This window comes from Pollachius pollachius (assembly GCF_949987615.1).
Source record: "Pollachius pollachius genome assembly, chromosome: 15".
NCBI classification, from domain to species: Eukaryota; Metazoa; Chordata; class Actinopteri; order Gadiformes; family Gadidae; genus Pollachius; species Pollachius pollachius.
Window position 1 is genome coordinate 22,116,510 of NC_136948.1, and position 19,616 is coordinate 22,136,125.

General features: G+C 43.6%; 1 protein-coding gene across 1 annotated transcript; it reads right to left on the reverse strand.

The window, feature by feature from the left end:
* Nucleotides 1–6,179: 6,179 nt before the first annotated feature.
* sdsl (serine dehydratase-like) lies at nucleotides 6,180–17,322 on the reverse strand. The gene is made up of 9 exons (XM_079752508.1): nucleotides 16,898–17,322; nucleotides 12,582–12,742; nucleotides 12,132–12,168; nucleotides 11,832–11,971; nucleotides 11,140–11,228; nucleotides 10,664–10,897; nucleotides 8,186–8,316; nucleotides 7,567–7,653; nucleotides 6,180–6,555 (listed from the first exon to the last, which is right to left on the reverse strand). The coding sequence occupies exons 2-9, from the start codon at nucleotides 12,726–12,728 to the stop codon at nucleotides 6,446–6,448; spliced, it is 975 nt and encodes a 324-aa protein (XP_079608634.1). The 5' UTR covers nucleotides 12,729–12,742; nucleotides 16,898–17,322; the 3' UTR covers nucleotides 6,180–6,445.
* Between the last annotated feature and the right edge of the window lie 2,294 nt (nucleotides 17,323–19,616).

Below are 19,616 nucleotides of genomic sequence, written 5' to 3' on the forward strand. Positions count from 1 at the left end.
CGGATGCGCGCGCAGATCGCCGTGTCTTTTGACCGGTTGCCATGGTAATCTCCGTGCGGTTCATTTGCAGTTGAGGTGTTGCCAGCTTACTGTTACATTAAACTGTAATCAGAAAAGGTGGTTATATGCTATAGACCCTATAGTATCTGTCATATAAAGGCTGGGACGAATTTCATATTATAAATATGTACACTTTATTTTGAAATTATAGACCAGCGCGATTCCCATTGAAACGAATGGCGCGGTGATTATTCTTCAAAACGAGAGCTGTTAAATTGTGGAAAATGAATTAAACTGTAATCAGACAAAGCGGTTATATGCTATAGACCCTAGAGTATTTGTGGTATAAAGGCTCAGACGAATTTCGAATTATAAATATGTACTATCCATAACGTTAGCTCTCTGGCTCATAGGTCAGCGGAGTAGAATACCTCCTAGAATCATTGCTTGTTGGCCGGAAACGGAAAGGGGGGCTGTTCACGTTTGGTTGTAGTCTTTTCGCTCGGTTCTCCGTCTCATCAGTAGGGCTAGAACCGAGCGAAAAGACTACAATCAAACGTGAACACCCCCCCTTTCCGTTTCCGTCAATGAGCAATGAGTCTTCCAACAGAAATCAATGGGATTTACAAAATGCGCTAAATGTGCAATAAAACACGATAGAAACTGTATTTCGCTACGATACTTGATTCAACCACTCTATATCATCCTAGACAAACCACAAAGGGGGCTCAATGTTCAAAATACCGGAAAAAATTAAAAGCTCACAGCAACATATTGAAAAAAAGAACTATGAACTAGTTCATTTTTTGGAACTGTGAACTTAGTTCAAAATTTTGAATTATGAACGTTTAACTGAACTAGTTCATTTTAAAATCTGTGAACTGAACTTTGAACTAGTTCACGAAGAAAGTGAACTTTCCCAACACTGACTATTGATACATATTTACATAGGGGTAGGGTTGTACGGTTGCTACGGTTGTCTAAATGTTTCATTTGAAGCATATACAGTATTACTGTCTGTATATTAAGTGTGGTTTACCTCAACAATAAATGTTATTCAAACAAACTTTCTTATGTGTGACCATTCACAGGAATGTGTTGCACAACTCAACATGAGGCAGCTTCTCTCAGTAGGAATGGATGGCCCCAATGTCAACTTCAAACTCCTGGATCTCCTTCAAAAGGAGCATGCTGAGCTGCATGGAGGTTCTCAAATCCTGATGGTTGGGAGCTGTGGACTTCACACCCTCCACAATGCCATGAAGGCAGGCTTTACAGCCTGGCAAATTGACAAACTCCTGCGAGCGCTCCATTTCCTCTCCCACAACGTTCCTGCCTGGAGAGAGGACTACACCAACATCACTGGGTCCTCTTGCTTTCCCCTCTCTTTCTGCGGCCACAGATGGGTGGAGAATGTGCCGGTTGCAGAGAGCCCTGGAAGTTTGGCCCATGATTCAGATGTACGTCAAGGCTGCTGAGGATAAGAGGGTCCAAAAACCGAACACGGCCTCTTATGACGCCATCCTGGCAGCACAAGGAGATCCAGTATTAATTCCAAAGCTTCAATTCTTCCTTGCCATTGCAAGAAGTTTTAACCCGTTTCTGAAAAATGATCAAACAGACGAGCCAGTGTTGCCTTTTTTGGCAAAGGATTTAACTGAGCTCCTGATGGTAATTATCACTGTAAAGATTTTGATTAATTCATTTGAATGTAAACCTGTATTAATTGATAGGAATGGATAGGTAACTATCTGCTTGTTGTCATCATCAGGGTTTCCTGCAGCGTTTCACCAAAAGGGAACTCCTACAGGACCAAACCCTGCTGCAGTTGATCAAAATGGACGTCTCTGAGGAGAAGAACTGGGCCTCCCTCAAAAGGGTAGATATAGGCTTGGGGGCTGAATCTGCCATCAAGGTATTTTCATTGTAGTTTATTGGTTTTTTGAGGTGAATGTGTAAATTGCCTGCACAAATCAATTTTCTTTCAAAGAAAGCATTGATGTGAATGTTCCTTAGTGTTCCTTAATAGGCACTCCTGGGCAAACCAGGAGCCAAGATAGGGGAACTCTCAGTGCTCCACCTCAGAAAAGAGTGTTTGCAGTGTCTGATTAAGATCGTAAAGAAACTGCAGGAAAAATCCCCATTGAATTTCCCCGTTGTTAGGCAGATAACCTGCTTGGATCCCACAAGGATGGCCAGGGGTCAAGAGTGGTGCATCACACAGATGAAGTCATTAGTATAGACCATCATCCAGGGACAGTAGCTGGCAGCTGGTAAGAAAATATTGTATAGGGACTAGAGGTGGATGGAGGTGGTGGAGGTGGTTATTTAAATTGATTAAGATCTTGTGCTAGGAATCTCATTTGTGGTTTTCTGCATTTTTACTCTGAGAGGTGTGAAAGTGTCTTGCTTTTACCAAATTAAACTTTTAAGATCTGAAAAACTATGCTCTTACAGCTCTCTATATCAGGGGTTCTCAACCTTTTGCAAGCTGGGTCCCCCTTTCGAAGATTTCATTTTATCATTAGTTTTTTTGTCTCACCCATTGACCTTGCTGTCGCCCCCAGGTTGAGAACCACTGCTCTATAGAGATACTTTTATGTGTATCGATGATGTACTGAATGGGATGGAATGGATGATAAAGCAGTATTAATGAAATTAATATATATTAATTTTCCTGTCAATATTGTAGGTGATGTCATCATTCAGCAATTCACATCCTTTCTCTCGGTTGTGGGCAGAGAAGAAGAATTTCTTTCCTTCCAACCCGAGGCAGCGTTTGGATGTCTTTCTCCACTCTAAACTATGCCGTCCCACCCTGACCTGTTCTGCCAAAGTGCTCTCCTCCTGTCCCATGGACAAGCAACAGTGGAGAGAGTCTTCTCAGTAAATAAAGAGGTAGAAACGTGCAACCTCCATGATGAATCTCTCGAAGCCCTCCAGTTAATCTGTGATAAAGTAATTGGCTGTGGTGGCATTCTTAAAGTTCCTCTGACCAAGGAGCTCCTCTGCTGCTTCAGCGAGGTCACAATACAGGCTTTACCTGGATAATGACCGGGAAAAAAAGGAGAGCGCCACACAAGAGCTGAAGAGGAAATCAGCGGAGAAAGAGCTGGAGGTCCTCCGGAACCAGCGGCGGGTACTCAATAATGTGTGCGATTCAGTTGTTATTGACGCCGACAAGTGTGCAGAGAAGTGTGCTTAACCGATGTAAGTCGCTTTGGATAAAAGCGTCTGCCAAATGCCCTAAATGTAAATGCAGAGATGGCCGAGGGAAAGGCAGGAACAAAGATGGCTGAGCTCATTACGAAGTCCAACTCTCTTCGCTTCTCCACTTGGAGAAGCTGAACTTCTCCAAGTGGATAAAATGATAGAAGAAAAGGCCACACAGTTGAGGCACTTGACCCTGCTGAGTCCCCTATCTAGCACAATTCATTTCTATCTGTGATATGATAAAACATATACTGTAAAATGTTGATCTATATCACCCTTACCTGGCATCAAAGTTGAGCTTGTAGTACACTTACCGTATACAAGCTCAACTTTGATGCCAGGTATGGGTGATATAGATCTTTTTTTATTGTTCTAGGCCCTCTCTCTCTCTTGCTCCTCTCTCTCTGGCACTCTGTCTCTGTCCCGGCTCTCTCTCTCTCTTTCTGTTGGCCTCTTTTTGTATCCAATGTTGAAGTTAAGTTATAATTACCTCGTTCAATATTGTTATTGTTACGGTGTAAAGTTGCACTTTATTATAATCTAGTTTCTTCCTGGTTTTATTTTTCAAAGAAATTCATTAAAAATATCTATATATTTCACTAAGTAGCTGTTCATTCAAATGTCCAGCATGCCTGTTTTCTAATTGTTACTTATGCTATTTTTGCTTTGTGATATATTGATTAAAAACTATGGACCAAGGCCCGTTCGGACATCTTTATCAATCAAACTCCTATGGTAGAGTTCCCTCTTGCGTAAATGTAGCTCACTCGCTTACTCAAACACACACACACACACACACACACACCTTACTCTACAGTGTCTCTATCTCGGCCAGTTTTTGCGTCAGCTTGAAGTCGTGCTGGTATTAAAAAATATTGTGAAGGTATTAAAAAAGGTATTAAAAGGTAGTAAATTCAACTTAAGAATGTCTGTATAAACCCTGGGTTAGGTTCAATAGCTGCCAAGGATCGGCCAGGGTGGAAGCCAGCTTGATCTCAAGTAAGCTTGGTGTCTATAAGTGGCATAAGGCGTTGGAGTAATAGCCTCTCGTAGAGCTTGTAGGTGATGCAGAGGGAAATGGGGATGATGGGTCCTTTCCAGCTTTGGGAATTGCGACAGTCTTGGCCTTTCTCCAAACAGGTGGGATGGTTTTCTGTGCCATGCATGAGTTCAGCATTTCTAGCAGCCAGGTCTTCGCTTTAGGTCCCACGTGCTGTATCATTTCATTTCAGTACATCATCTATTCCTGCTGCTTCCCCAGGTTTCAGCATGCTCATTGCAGCTTCGAGTTCTTCTAGGTCGAAGGGCTTGGTGAGAGCGCTGGCTGGTTGTTGGCAGTCTGGTACCGCTGTCCGGCGATATTCTCCTGTGGGTCTGCGCCGGTTTTGGCTGCGATCGTTTGCCACCAGCTGTGCTGCAACTGAGTTTGCTGTGACTGTTGTGAGCGTGGGCGGCGTGGTATTATCTTCACCGAGACGGCGGAGTGTGGCCCATGCCTTGCTGCTTATTGGTCATGTTGGTGTTTTCTATCAGCTCCTTCCAGACTTGCCTTCAATCTTCCCAGACTGTGTTCAACAGGATCTCTCTGACTTCCATGGTGGTGGAGGAGAAAGGGTCCTCGTGGTATACCCTGTGGTAGGCTTCCAGTAGATCACTGGATGTTTCCGACAGCCAGGGATGTACTCAGTCTGGCATCCTCATGGTATGTGTCGCCTGGCTGACCTTTTCAGAAGTTCTGTGAACATGGTATAGTTGTTGGAGTGTGGTGGAATGCCTGGGATGGAGTCTTCAGTCTCCTGTTGGAATGACATCCAGTTGGCCTTCCGCAGATTGAACCTTCTGCGGAAGGGGACGGTTGTTGCTTGGAGAACGGATCGGATGGTTATGGTGATTGGCCGGTGTTGCGTGTGGGGGATAGGGTCCAGGACCTCTTCCACAGCTCTGGATGTTAGTTCGCTGCTCACACAGACAAGGTCTGGGTTATATCCTCGTTTCCATCTGGCTCTGTGGAAAGATTTTGGCAGTTTGGCGTCGTGGATCAGGGTCAGGTGTTTCGACTCGAGCCAGGTTTCGACTTCCTCTCCATCTTGATTGTTCACTGCATAACCCCAAAAGGTGCTATGGGCATTGAAGTCCCCAATGTTGATGTGGTATCTCCTCTTGCATCCGTCTAGCAGTTCAGAGCGGAGGAACGGACTTCTGGGGGGTTTGTACACTGATGTGACAGAGACGTTTGGGAGGGCAACTGTGATTGTTTCCATTTGCCCTTCTGTGGTTTGGGTGCAGACCTCTTCGATCGCGAGGTTTGGTCTGCTGAATACAGCTGACCCATACTGTCTGTGTCGGATCTCGGCCATCAGCTTCATTCCAGGGATGGCTGGTCGGTGTTGTGCAGGGCCGATGTGGGTTTCCTGCATGCACACTATGTCAAAGCGTTTGGCCGCTAACGCTAGTATGTCTGCATTGCAACTGGAAAAACCTTCAATGTTGATTGATGCGATTGACAGTGCAGGCCCCGAGGGGGGCGAGTGTCTGTGGCGCTTCGCCATCGTCATCTATTAGATTGCTCGGGAAGGTACACAGATATTGGGCTGCTGATAGTAATAATCATAGTAATACGAGATTGTACAAATCAGTGTTTCCCAGGCTGCACCACGGGGAGGTTTCTGTAATAGCAGACCCTGAGATCATTAGACTCTAATGATCTCAGGGTCTGCTGGTCTAATGGTCTAATGGTCTGATGGTCTGATGGACTAATGGTCTGATGGACTAATGGTCTGATGGTCTGATGGCCTGATGGACTAATGGTCTGATGGTCTGATGGACTAATGGTCTGATGGTATAATGGTCTGATGGTATAATGGTATAATGGTCTGATGGTCTGAGGGTCTGATGGTATAATGGTAGAATGGTCTGATGGTATAATGGTATAATGGTCTGATGGTATAATGGTCTGATGGTCTGCTGGTCTGAGGGTCTGATAGTCTGGGGCTGGAGGCCTCGTGGAAACCCTCCACCCTAGGCCTGCTCCAGGGTCAGATGGTCTGGGGGCTGGTCGCCTTTAATGAACCGGTTTGGTCTCTCAACTTCATTTTCATATTGCTATTTCCGAGAGCCATTACCATTAGGAAAAGTGACTGTTTATTATTTTCGGGTGATTGATTTGGACACAAAACTAAAATCATGATGACAACACACCCAAGAATAATCTTCCCCACTACAACACAAGCCTTCAGGTCGGCCGAGGGATCTTCTTTTGGAGGTTGGCCAGTTGCTCCCTGTTGATGCTGCTGCCACCGCACACGATCACCACAAGATGACCCAGAGGCCTAGGCAGACGACCTGGAAACACAATGTGCTCATACATTTTGCATTGTGGAGGTTATCCTGTTGGATGATAACCTTCAAAGTAATGATGTTGTAAGATAGCTTTACTAGGAACTTTCAGATATATACAATATTTTACTTTATATTTGGGAAATCGTTACTATAAATAAATAAATATATATTTTTTTAAAGGGGACATATTATGAAAACAACACTTTTCCTGGGATTTGAGGTGTTGTTTTGGGTCTCTGGTGCTCCCACACTTATTCATACTTTGAAATAAGTCTACATTATTTTTTGAGTGAGAAATGCATTTCTGAAGGTACCCTACAGTTACCAAACGAGCGAGTCAGTTTCGGCGCCCCCTCCTACGTAGGAAGGGGGCATATTTAAATACTACCTCCCACTTCCCCCCCCCCCCCCCCTCCAATCAGAGCGTAGATACGATTTTGTGGACCAGCGGACCAGCGCTGGGCGAAGATGTTCGCGCATTTCAGAAGCAGGGAGATTCCATACAAAAATAGATGTCTAATTTGTTTGCCATGTGACTGCCTGGCAGAGAGTCCGGCGAAGCACGGAGGCTCAGCTCCCGGAGTACAATTCCTTTCTCCTCCATGTCGTGGTTCATGGACTTCAGAGAGTCAAGGCCAAAGTTCCTTTCCCCCCAATTCTTCTCAACCATGGCCGAGATATCCCCCACTACGAGTCTTTACTTGTTGTGGAAGTACCAGAGACGTCAGACAGTCTTTATGATTCATAATATCCTCCAAGGCGCACATAGCTTTTGGCCGTGATATTAGATATAATATTATATAGATACCTATATATTATATTATTATTATTATTATTATTATTATTATTATTATTATTATTATATATTATATTAAGCTATTTCCAGCAAACCGCTTCAAAAACATGTTTTCTGGAACTCATATACCATGCATACTTGTTGGGAAAACATGATAATATGCCTAAAATATTAGATCTATGCATATAAAATAAAGCAGCTATATCCATAAGGAATACCTTCATCCTGCAGGCGCTGAATGACCCCGCTGTAGACCGCTGCTAATGCCGCTCCACACGCTAGCTCCACCAACACACGTTCCTCATCTGAGCACACACACACACACACACACACACACACACACACACACACACACACACACACACACACACACACACACACACACACACACACACACACACACACACACACAAAGAGCAGAAAGAGATGTCATGAAGAAAGCCAGCAGAAACAAATGCTTTTCCATTGTTCACAATGAACATACTCAAAGAAATGCATTTTGGGAGCTGGAGTCGTCTAGCTCTTATGACCCTCTTATGACCCAAAGTTCCTCAAGTTGTTGACAACATGAGGAATGAGGATGTGTAGGGACCCCCATCCCAGACCCATCTGATTTGGCTCCCTTCACGAGTCACTAATTGACCTGCAAAATGTCGTCGCGTGTAAAACTTTGCATCTGTCGGATACATGGCCCATACTATAATTTAAATATATTTCCAAGCCATGTGGTTTGTCGGGGCAGCTCAGTGAACTATTTCCCTAGTTCAGCTTTTGTTATACCTCCAGGTAACCCTAACCTCCCCTCATGTTAGAGAAGCCAACACACACTTGACTTACCAAGGAATGTTTCAACCGCATGGAGAGCTTGCTGGTCTGTGACCAGTTCAGATATGATGGCCTGCTCAGTGGACTGGCTGTACTGGAACGCCTTTCTGCAAACCGTCTTCGCTCCGAGACATTTAGCCTCACTGTATTGGAGGTTTGGATTAAAGAGAAGGTAAAGAATGATGAAACAACAGAGAGGTAATGGGGTGATGTCCATTGTACTGGTGACATTTAGCATCAGAAACTTCATGAGTCATGTTCTGTTTTACAGAATAGAGAAAAACACCAGAGAGAAGGTGGAAAAAATTGCGTCTTTAAGTCGTAGCTTTATAGGGATGGCAGGATACCACTTTCCATTAATGATCAAATACCAATACTGCAATCTGAAGTATTGGCTTATTCCAATACCGATCAGATATACCAATGTTTTGTTTTTTTCTTTCATTAAAATGTTTAATATTAGGCTGGCCGATTTATGAACTTTGTAAAACATGAATTTACTTATTCGCACATCACTGCAGCAACAAATACTTTTTATGTTGCTTTTCTGGAATATTCATCCAGTGCAAAGGTCAGTTTTGAATTGAGTATTAACTTGAAAAAATGGGATTTCTGTCGTATTATGAAGTACAGTGGGGCAAAAAAGTATTTAGTCAGCCACCAATTGTGCAAGTTCTCCCACTTAAAAAGACTAGAGAGGCCTGTAATTTTCATCATAGGTATACCTCAGCTATGAGAGACAAAATGAAAAAAAAAAATCCAGAAAAATCACATTGTCTGATTTTTTAAGAATTTATTTGCAAATTATGGTGGAAAATAAGTATTTGGTCACCTACAAACCAGCAAGATTTCTGGCTGTCACAGACCTGTAACTTCTTCTTTAAGAGGCTCCTCTGTCCTCCACTTGTTACCTGTATTAATGGCACCTGTTTGAACTCCTTATCAGTATAAAAGACACCTGTCCACAACCTCAGTCACACTCCAAACTCCACTATGACCAAGACCAAAGAGCTGTCAAAGGACACCAGAAACACAATTGTAGACCTGCACCAGGCTGGGAAGTCTGAATCTGCAATAGGTAAGCAGCTTGGTGTGAAGAAATCAACTGTGGGAGCAATTATTAGGAAATGGAATACATACAAGACCACTGATAATCTCCCTCGATCTGGGGCTCCACGCAAGATCTCACCCTGTGGGGTCAAAATGATCACAAGAACGGTGAACAAAAATCCCAGAACCACAAGGGGGGACCTAGTGAATGACCTCCAGAGAGCTGGGACCAAAGTAACAAAGGCTACCATCACTAACACACTACGCCGCCAGGGACTCAAATCCTGCAGTGCAAGACGTGTCCCCCTGCTAAAGCCAGTGCATGTCCGGGCCCGTTTGAAGTTTGCTAGAGAGCATTTGGATGATCCAGAACAGGATTGGGAGAATGTCATATGGTCAGATGAAACCAAAATAGAACTTTTTGGTAAAAACTCAACTCGTCGTGTTTGGAGGAGAAAGAATGCTGAGTTGCATCCAAAGAACACCATACCTACAGTGAAGCATGGGGGTGGAAACATCATGCTTTGGGGTTGTTTTTCTGCCAAGGGACCAGGACGTCTGATCCGATGACGGAAAGAATGAATGGGGCCATGTATCGTGAGATTTTGAGTGAAAACCTCCTTCCATCAGCAAGGGCACTGAAGATGAAACGTGGCTGGGTCTTTCAGCATGACAATGACCCCAAACACACCGCCCGGGCAACGAAGGAGTGGCTTCGTAAGAAGCATTTCAAGGTCCTGGAGTGGCCTAGCCAGTCTCCAGATCTCAACCCCATAGAAAATCTTTGGAGGGAGTTGAAAGTCCGTGTGGCCCAAAAACATCACTGCTCTAGAGGAGATCTGCATGGAGGAATGGGCCAAAATACCAGCAGCAGTGTGTGAAAACCTTGTAAAGACTTACAGAAAACGTTTGACCTCTGTCATTGCCAACAAAGGGCATGTAACAAAGTATTGAGATGAACTTTTGTTATTGACCAAATACTTATTTTCCACCATAATTTGTAAATAAATTCTTTAAAAATCAGACAATGTGATTTTTTAGATTTTTTTTTTCATTTTGTCTCTCATAGCTGAGGTATACCTATGATGAAAATTACAGGCCTCTCTCATCTTTTAAAGTGGGAGAACTTACACAATTGGAGGCTGACTAAATACTTTTTTGCCCCACTGTATGTAGAGACAAAAAAAGCACCAGAGCTAGATTCACTGCAGCAACGGGTACCAAGCCCGTATCTCAGGCCCCTATCAGCCCCGTACTGGTACCCAGTATCAGATTGGTTCTTCCCATTCCAGTCGAGTAATAAACCATGTTAAATACAAATGTAATTCCTTAAACAGTAATTCCTTACATGTAACATTTGCAAGACAGCAGCAATGTCTCAAATAAAGTTCAAAGTCCCAATCCCACTGGGATAATCCTAAAACATTCACATGTTTCCACCTTGTGATAGCCTCCAGCGTGACGATGGTCCCGGCCTTCACTGCAGCATTGAAACAGTCTGCTCCCTCCGTCTCCATGGTAACGATAGGTACATCCTCCCAGCCCACGCCTCTGAGGCCCTGGGCGACCCCACAGAGGAGGCCTCCTCCCCCAACAGACACAACCACAGCCCCAGGCTTCTGCTTCGGTCCCATGGAGGCCGCAATCTCTGGAATCACCGTGGAATGGCCCTCCCTGGTATGCGTGCGTGTGAATGCAAGGGTGTGGGAATGAATAAGTTTGAAGAGGGCATTCTTAAAAAATATAAAATAAAAAAATAAAATAATAATATACACAAAATGTATTTTTATAGACCAGAAGTTTTATGGTAACTACTCATATGTGACATGTATGACCCTTGGTGTGAGTGTGTCTGTCCGTGTGTGTGTGTGTGTGTGTGTGTGTGTGTGTGTGTGTGTGTGTGTGTGTGTGTGTACCATAGCAGTGGGTGGTCAAAGGGAGGGACATAGGTCAGTCCTTCCGTCTCCGTTAGTCTGAGGGCCTCAGCGTTGGCCTCATCCCAAACCTGGAGATAAAGAGTCTTTAAAGATCTGCTACATTTGAATTGTGCCACAAGGATGGGATCGGCATTTCATATAAAATACACATCCTAGACATTCACCCACACTCATCTGCATTTTCAATCTGCATCACTTTAGCGCCGCCTCCAAAGCCTGAGTCTAATGTTTTCATATCACACAGGTAACACTTGCTCTGTTACTATAGGTTGAATTATACCTTTAGTCTACCACAGGTCCTCACTGGCAGAGCCAACAGTGTGCTGCCATAAGTCCACATCTCCATCTGAGTCGCTTCTAACGCTAACCCAATACAATGAGCCGTACCTCTGGTCGTTATTGGACAAAGAAGTAGAATAATTCCACACTACATTCTCAGCCCATACGAGCCTCTTCACCAGCGTTTTGAAATACACGATTACATTTTGTTTTTCACATTCCAAGCAGCCATTATAAGATGCATACATTTTGGATGTTTTCAATAAATCACTTTTGATGAAATTGTACAAGGCCTGCTTTGAGTTTACAAAACAGTTAAAACAAATCTACTATAACAATTAGCAGAGAATTGACCTAAAACAAAGTGCTGCAAGTACAATGAACTCCTACACCTCTCCTGTTATCTTCACAGTGGCTCCCAGATCCTGGAGGTTCTGGACAACAAGTGGTGGAGAAGAAGAGGGAACTACGATGGTGGCTGGCAGACCCATCCTTCTGGCAACATGAGCTGCAGCCATACCCGCATTGCCACCTGAAAACATTATCATTAATTGGTGCGCTGTATGGAGAAGAAAACATTAGTACCACGACAACATTTATATATCGTATGGACAAATTTTCGGAGGGCTTGAGAAATGTGTGTCTTGATGTATTGTGTAGTATTGTATTTTGGATACAAGGTGCTATATAACCTGAAGAACACACAAGTCCTTTGGATTGCATTGCCATCTGTAGAGGAGAGGTAGAAACCAAAAAATAAACAGCAGAGAGAATGGAAACGTCAAGTAAGTTTCTCAGACATGACACTTACATTTAGAACTTACATTTAGACACCTTTATCAGAAGCAACTAGGCAGAGACACAGGTAATTGGGCAGGTGTAGACCCAAATGTGATCATTTAATAATAATAAGGTAGTATTCATTCGATAGACGATATGAATCATATATTATATCGGTGTATATGTTATTGGTATTAGTGCTAGGCCTAGGTAACCGCATATGAAGTGAATCTTCGTATTAGGAGTTTTATCCTTTCAAAGATGCGAATTATTGGGTTTGTTGTTTATTTTTCTATTCAATCACTTTGATTAGAAAGATGTCCTAATGACCAACTGTCAGGGTTGGTTAGGGTAAACCCTACCTGCTGGCAGAGGTGACCGATGCCACGGATCTTGAAGGAGCCAGAGGGCTGAGAGCTCTCCATCTTCAGGTACACAGTAGTCCCCAGCCGTCTGGACATACCCACGCTCTCCACCAGAGGGGTGTTGATGTGGAAGGGCCCCGGCATGGCGGTCAATGAGTCTGGAATAAAGGCCAACAATGTTGAAAAGCAGCCTTATTCCAATCAGGGACAGAACAGAAATAGGCCTACATATGACAATCATGTTCGATGTACACTACTATCTACCAAATAAAGAACAAATGACTATTCCTCTAGTGCAGGGGTCTTCAAAGTTTTTAGCCCGAGAACCCCATATCTGACCCCATACCCTCCAATAACATGTAGGATAGCCTATAGTCTCATGTATAAACCTTGTTATAAAACCTTGTTATTGCGCATATAATATTAAGGCTTAGTAACAAAGCTCTTCAAATAATTTATTTATTTAGGTCTCCAAGTGACGCTGCATCTTTGATGGATTCATAGACTCATTTGATAGCACTACAGAGCAGATGATGCACATTGGCAATTCAGAGCCCTCAGTCTGAACGTGGAATCCAAATTTGAGATAATTCTCAGAATAATTTCGTTTGCGTTTGAGTTTAGATCTAGACGTAGCTGCTGTTGGACCCTGTTGAGCAGTTGAAGCATGGCTAGTGCTAGGTGCAATAGCCCCATCCTCTGCACTTTGGCAGGTTTTTTCTGAGGTGGAGGGTTTGTCCGAGTCCCTTGCTCAAAACGTTACGAAACGATCCATTGTGGCTCACAAGAGGCACAACATGTTTGAATGAATCTTTAACAAGAACGAACCAAACTGATTCTTCTCTCGTTCGTCTCGTTCGTTCTCAGACTCGACTCCTCCCAGACCCACTAGTCACTGACTCGCTGTTCGTTCACTGACTGTGAGTGGTGAAGAGGGAAGAAGCTTTGTGAGCGAGCGTACGATAATACGATTCAATATCAGTGAAATGGTAAATGCATGCTGTCTTTGTACATTGTGTCATGCCAGATTAATCAAATATTTGAATGTCTCGTCAATCTGTCTCGTTCTTTCATGGTTCCTTCTCCACCTGGAACCCCCACCATCATTGCTAAATCAAGTCTATTATCTTGCTGATATGTTAAACATCCAATAATCAACTACACCCCCCCATCCCGCTGTGTTTGGTTGTAAAGTTGTAATGTTGTGTTGATTGATGACCGACTTCCACGATCGTTTGAGAATGAGAATGAGGGAGGCGCTGAGTCTGAGCTGTTCATTCCATGATTTGATTCACCGCTACCGGAAACTCGACTGAACGAACGAACAAACGATTCTGAATGATTCTTTTTGCCGAACTGACCGATGCAAACTGAATCAAGGGAAATAATCATGAAGTAATTATACTAATACTAATACCCAACTCACAATTTGTTTTAATAAAAGGTCCCTACTTGATCGCTGGAATGACTAGGTGATATTGATGGTGACTGATACTGATCTTACCGCAATGATTCATGGGTAGCTTATCATCAATGTTGTATATATATAAAATATGTTATTGACTGCATCTCTGAAAAATAATATTTTGGATTCATGTAAAGATTATTAAAAAAAATTAAAGAATAATTTCGCTACCTCACTGCAGTTCCTCTGCGACCCCACTGTTGAAGAAGACAACTGATCTGGTGTATTTAAAGGAACACTCCACCCATTTGCATTAAGCTTTGCATTGTTAGAAACCCAGTCATACTTTTGAATGGTCATGCAGCACTATCTCATTTTCCCCTGAGACGGGAGAAATCCGTATTTACCTCTTACACTTCCTTCTGGCAATGACGCAAAAATCGTCATTTTGCGTCATTTCCAGAAGGAAATACAAGAGGGGGGATTTCTATTGAGACTACAAGCGCTAGTCCCACCCTTTCAAACCCGCCCATAGGGGGTGGGACCTAATGCGCAAACAGACCTATCACAGATCAGTGCCAGTGTGTTAGACTTCACCTGCAGAAAACATGACCGAAGGTACTGAATACGCAGACGGACACAATATGGAGGATTGGGATTTTTAAGAAGTTATGGTAGAAACGGATGTTCGTGGCTACCTTTATGAGCCACAATATAGTGACGAGCAGCTGAGGGCTATGGAGCAACCGGAGGCGGCTGTAGCTGCCGCCGCTACAGCCGAGGCAGACGACCTGCCTGCCGCAGACGAGGAGCCAGCAATGGCTCGAGCTGGGGCAGATTGGTGGTGCTGTCACACCAAAATTGTACCGGGGGCGAAAATTGTACCGCCTACATAATCCGCGTTCGAAACATAACTTCATCGTTCGACGCGATTGCCCGTTGCCAGGCAGGTTTCAAAAAACATGTGCGCTCATGTTGCCAAAGACGAAATAACATAACACAGATAACACTTGTTTTTACTTTATATTTGTATTGTATTGAATTTAGCTAGTAAACTGAGTGTATCATAGTCTAGCTAGCTTGTGTTAATACACTCAGTTTACTAGCTCAATGCGATTAAACAATTAAAAACAATACAAATATAAAGTTAGCAACGCTAATAAATGTCATTTGTAAAATAAGGGTTACCTGTTTAATGTTATTTCGTCTTGTGACGCTCAATGAATGAGCGCGAATGTTCGCGAATTCATGAACCTTCCTACATCGTTCGACGCGATCGTCTGTTGCCAGGCAACGTTCGACACGATCGTCTGTTGCCAGGCAGGTTTGGAATTTTCGAACGCAGATTATGTAGGCGGTACAATTTTCGCCCTCGGTACAATTTTGGTGTGACAGTGCCTGTGCTCTCACTGTGCGCCAATGGACACAGAACAAGAGTCTGTCTGCTGCCCAGAATTCCAGCGGTGCCAATTTCTTCTGGACGAAATCACGGAATCGGAGGATGGCACAGACGTGTGTGTTGTCGATCACCCGAGTTTCGCACCCCAGGCTTTACGCCTCATCTGAACAGTTGGGTATTGGATGCATATTTCCGGACCCAGAAAGTGAACTGGAAACACCAGCCAAAGCCCGCCGGGAGAAACAGACGTCTGAGCATAGAGTAAGTGTTAGTTTTTTTACTAACACAATGGCTACAATAGTTTTGAGTCCCGGGGAATGTGACAATGTAGCTATCCGAAAGTAGCCGATCGTATTGGCAGAGCATAGGCTAGTTACCTTAGCTTGAAGTCTGCGTAATGCTGTATTTGGCTACTCGATGCATAATTTTTATTTTGCTTTGCTGATGTTGTTTTCTTTCTTTCTTAGACAGTATCGGCTTCCTGTGTTGTCCAGGCCATCAGAGCTAATTACCCAGCACAAGATGGGCAGTACCGTGGCTACCAGGAGACAGTAGATGCTCAAGATGAGCTGTGACTATTTTGACTCTACCAAACGCACACTACACGTTTTATTTTGTAAAGAGTTCATATGTTTTCATGAATAAAACTTCAAATTCATGTTGGTTGTTGTGATTTGTTTACTAACCCAAGTGCTGATATACTTAAGTAGCCTTCTGAATAAGATAAACACTTATTTCAACTGGGGAGAAAAGGTTGAGTACAAATACTTGATATGCTGAGCTACTGTAATTAGCAAATGTTTTTATGCCATAGGCCTACAGTAATATACAAAAGATGCGTTTGAAAAAGCGAGGGCAGAACTAGCAAACGTATCACGGGGATATGTTTACACAGTTTGCCCACGCTACCTCTCGCGCTAGGACCATGGGTCCTTCCCCCTCCCAACGGAAACAGGCGGGCGGTGCAGCGAGCGCAATGCACTGTGGGAGTTGGAGGATTTCTTACTTTTGAGCCAGAGACACTTTCTGCCTTTTCTCAGGCTACGATGAACCGATTTCAATTTTTTTTGCACATCTATAATACATATGATTATTTACTTCATTAACCTTCAAATCCCCACCGGTGAAGTATCCCTTTAAGTTTGGGTTATGTGTATGGTTTGTCCCTCAGTATTTTGTTTGAATTCCTGGTAAGAAATCGGTCAAGTGTGGGTGTTGTCCAGTGTGATGTGATAAAATAGTGTTCACCCTGGATTAATCGTCGGCTCTATTGTGTTTTTGGGACATAAGATCGACCCAAACGACATGATGAACACCAGAAACCAGCATAACACAGACTCCCATGTCGTGCACATCATCACATCGCCATAACAAATCAATAAGAATGTTAAAATAACAACGCTGTATTAAACCGTTTAATGCGAAGGATCAAAGCTTACCCGTTTGCCTTAGTCATTAGCCTTTAATTGTCTTCAGAATTTTCACATGAATATAAAAGCAAGCGTTAACCTGTGGACCTCCGGGTGGTGGACCTGCGGGCGACGGACCTCCGGGCAGTAGACTTCAGCAGTCCTCCGGGCAGTAGACCTCCGGGCAGTAGACTTCAGCAGACTTCCGGGCAGTAGACTTCCGGGCAGTAGACCTCAGCAGACCTCCGCGCGGCGGACCTCCGGGCAGTAGACCTCAGCAGACGTCCGGGCAGTAGACTTCAGCAGACCTCCGGGCAGTAGACTTCAGCAGACGTCCGGGCAGTAGACCTCCGGGCAGTAGACTTCAGCAGACCTCCGGGCAGTAGACTTCAGCAGACCTCCGGGCAGTAGACCTCAGCAGACTTCCGGGCAGTAGACTTCAGCAGACTTCCGGGCAGTAGACTTCAGCAGACTTCCGGGCAGTAGACCTCAGCAGACCTCCGGGCAGTAGACTTCAGCAGACCTCCGGGCAGTAGACCTCCGGGCAGTAGACTTCAGCAGACCTCCGGGCAGTAGACCTCCGGGCAGTAGACCTCAGCAGACTTCCGGGCAGTAGACCTCTGGTAGAAAACGGAGCTGCCTGCTGGTCGAAGGTCTTAACGGTTGGTGTTTATTGGTCCACTGTCAACCGGCTCAGTGCTCATCAGGCCTAGGCTGCCCCTGCTGGTTAAACCCTGAACTCTCTCTGTCTCTCTCTGTCTCTCTCTGTCTCTCTCTCTCTCTCTCTCTCTCTCTCTCTCTCTCTCTCTCTCTCTCTCTCTCTCTCTCTCTCTCTCTCTCTCTCTCTCTCTCTCTCTCTCTCTCTCTCCCTCTCAAATTTAAATTCAAATTCAAATTCAAAAAGCTTTATTGGCATGACTATTGGTAAACCAAACAGTGTTGCCAAAGCATTACAGTATTACAAATATTACAATAATAACAATAGAGAACGTCAGAACAATATGTACATATATCAACCTGTAACAATATAACATAACATACAGATATACATATGTACATATATATTTAAAAAAAAAAGGCCTTAAATTAATGAAATGAAAAGCTACATAAAACGCATTATAGGTTACTAATAATCAGTAATCAATCAAACAGTGAGGCCTGGTGTAGAATTTCATCCTCTCATGTTGTGGCAGGCTGAAATAAACTGTCCTGAGAGGACGGAGCTCTCTTTTCTCTCTCCCATTAATATTTGTAGTTGGGCTACATGGTAGTTTATAAAATGTGGGTGTTTTTGGCCAAATTTGTTAAAGTATCTTCACACTGCTAGCAGAGCCGCTCCTCTTTGGGCAGCCTTGATTTCTTATGGCGGCCTGTTTCTATGGCCAGGCTGTGAGCGCTCAGTCTGTACTTTGTTAACAACACTCTGTGTCTAGCATCAGTCACTGTGGTCAGGTAGGGGGCCACAGTGTACTGTCTATTTAGGGCCAGATAACACTTCATTTTGCTCTGTGTGTGTGTTTTAGTGTTCCAATGGGTGAGGTAGGTTTGTTTCTGATGTTTTATAATTTGGTTGAGTCTAATTGATATATTCTCCGACTGGTCCTGAGGCAGAGCAGAGGGGGAATCTGTCTGTGGACAGAGCCTCAGGACCAGCTGAGTAAGGGGACTCCTGTTCATCTCTTGGCTTTGCAGGGCTTTGTACTGGAAGGAGTGGGGGTCACTTTGTTTTAGATGTAGCCAATATTTAATTGATCGTTTTTGGATTTTTAATAGAAGTGGATACTGCCCTAATTCAGCTCGGCAGGCGTTGTTAGTGGTTGTCCTGTGTACCTGCAGAATGCTTTTACAAAATTCAGTGTTTGCAATTTCAATTGAATGTTTTTCCGATTGGTCAAATAGTTGGTTTGTTTGTGAGCCCCACACTTCACTTCCATAGAGCAGGATGGGTTCAATAATTGCTTGAAGTAGTTTGAGCTAAATTAGAATTGGAATCTGAATGTAAATTTGTCTTTTGATTGCATAAAAAGCCCTGCGTGCTTTCTCTCTCAGTTCATTGACTGCTGGATTGAAACTTCCAGTGGGACTTATTTTCAGGCCTAAATAATAATATTCTAAACAATTTTCTATTTTATGTGTTCCTATTGTGAAGTGCAATGTGTTTCCCAGACATCTGGGTCTTTTCTGGAATATCATGGATTTTGTTTTCTTAATGTTAACAGCCAGGTCTCAGGTCTGACAGTAACGGTCTAGTAGGTCTAGACTCTGTTGAAGTCCTTCTTTTGTGGGATTTAACAGGATTAAATCATCTGCGTGAAGTAGGAATTTGATCTCGGTGTTGTGGAGAGTGAGACCCTGTGGACCGTTCCAGAATGGAGGCCAGCTCATTTATGTAAATGTTGAACAGTGCAGGTGATAGACAGCAGCCTTGTCTCACTCCCCGCTCCTGAGAAAAAAAAACTGTTCGCTTGTGTCCAATCTTGATGCCGCACATGTTGTTTGTGTACATTGATTTTATTATGTCATATGCTTTACCCCCTACACCGCCTTGAAGAAGTTTGTAAAGTAATCCAATGTGCCAAATTGAGTCGAATGCTTTTTTGAAATCAATGAAACAAGCAAATATTTTGGTTTTGTTTTGGTTGATATATTTGTCTACTAGGGTGTGTAGGGTCTAAATATGATCTGATGTGCGGTGATTTGGTATGAATCCAATTTGACTTTTGCTCAGGACATTGTGTTTCATAAGGAAGTGTATGAGTCTCGAATTAATAATGCTACAAAAAATCTTCCCCAGGTTACTGTTCACACAAATGCCTCTG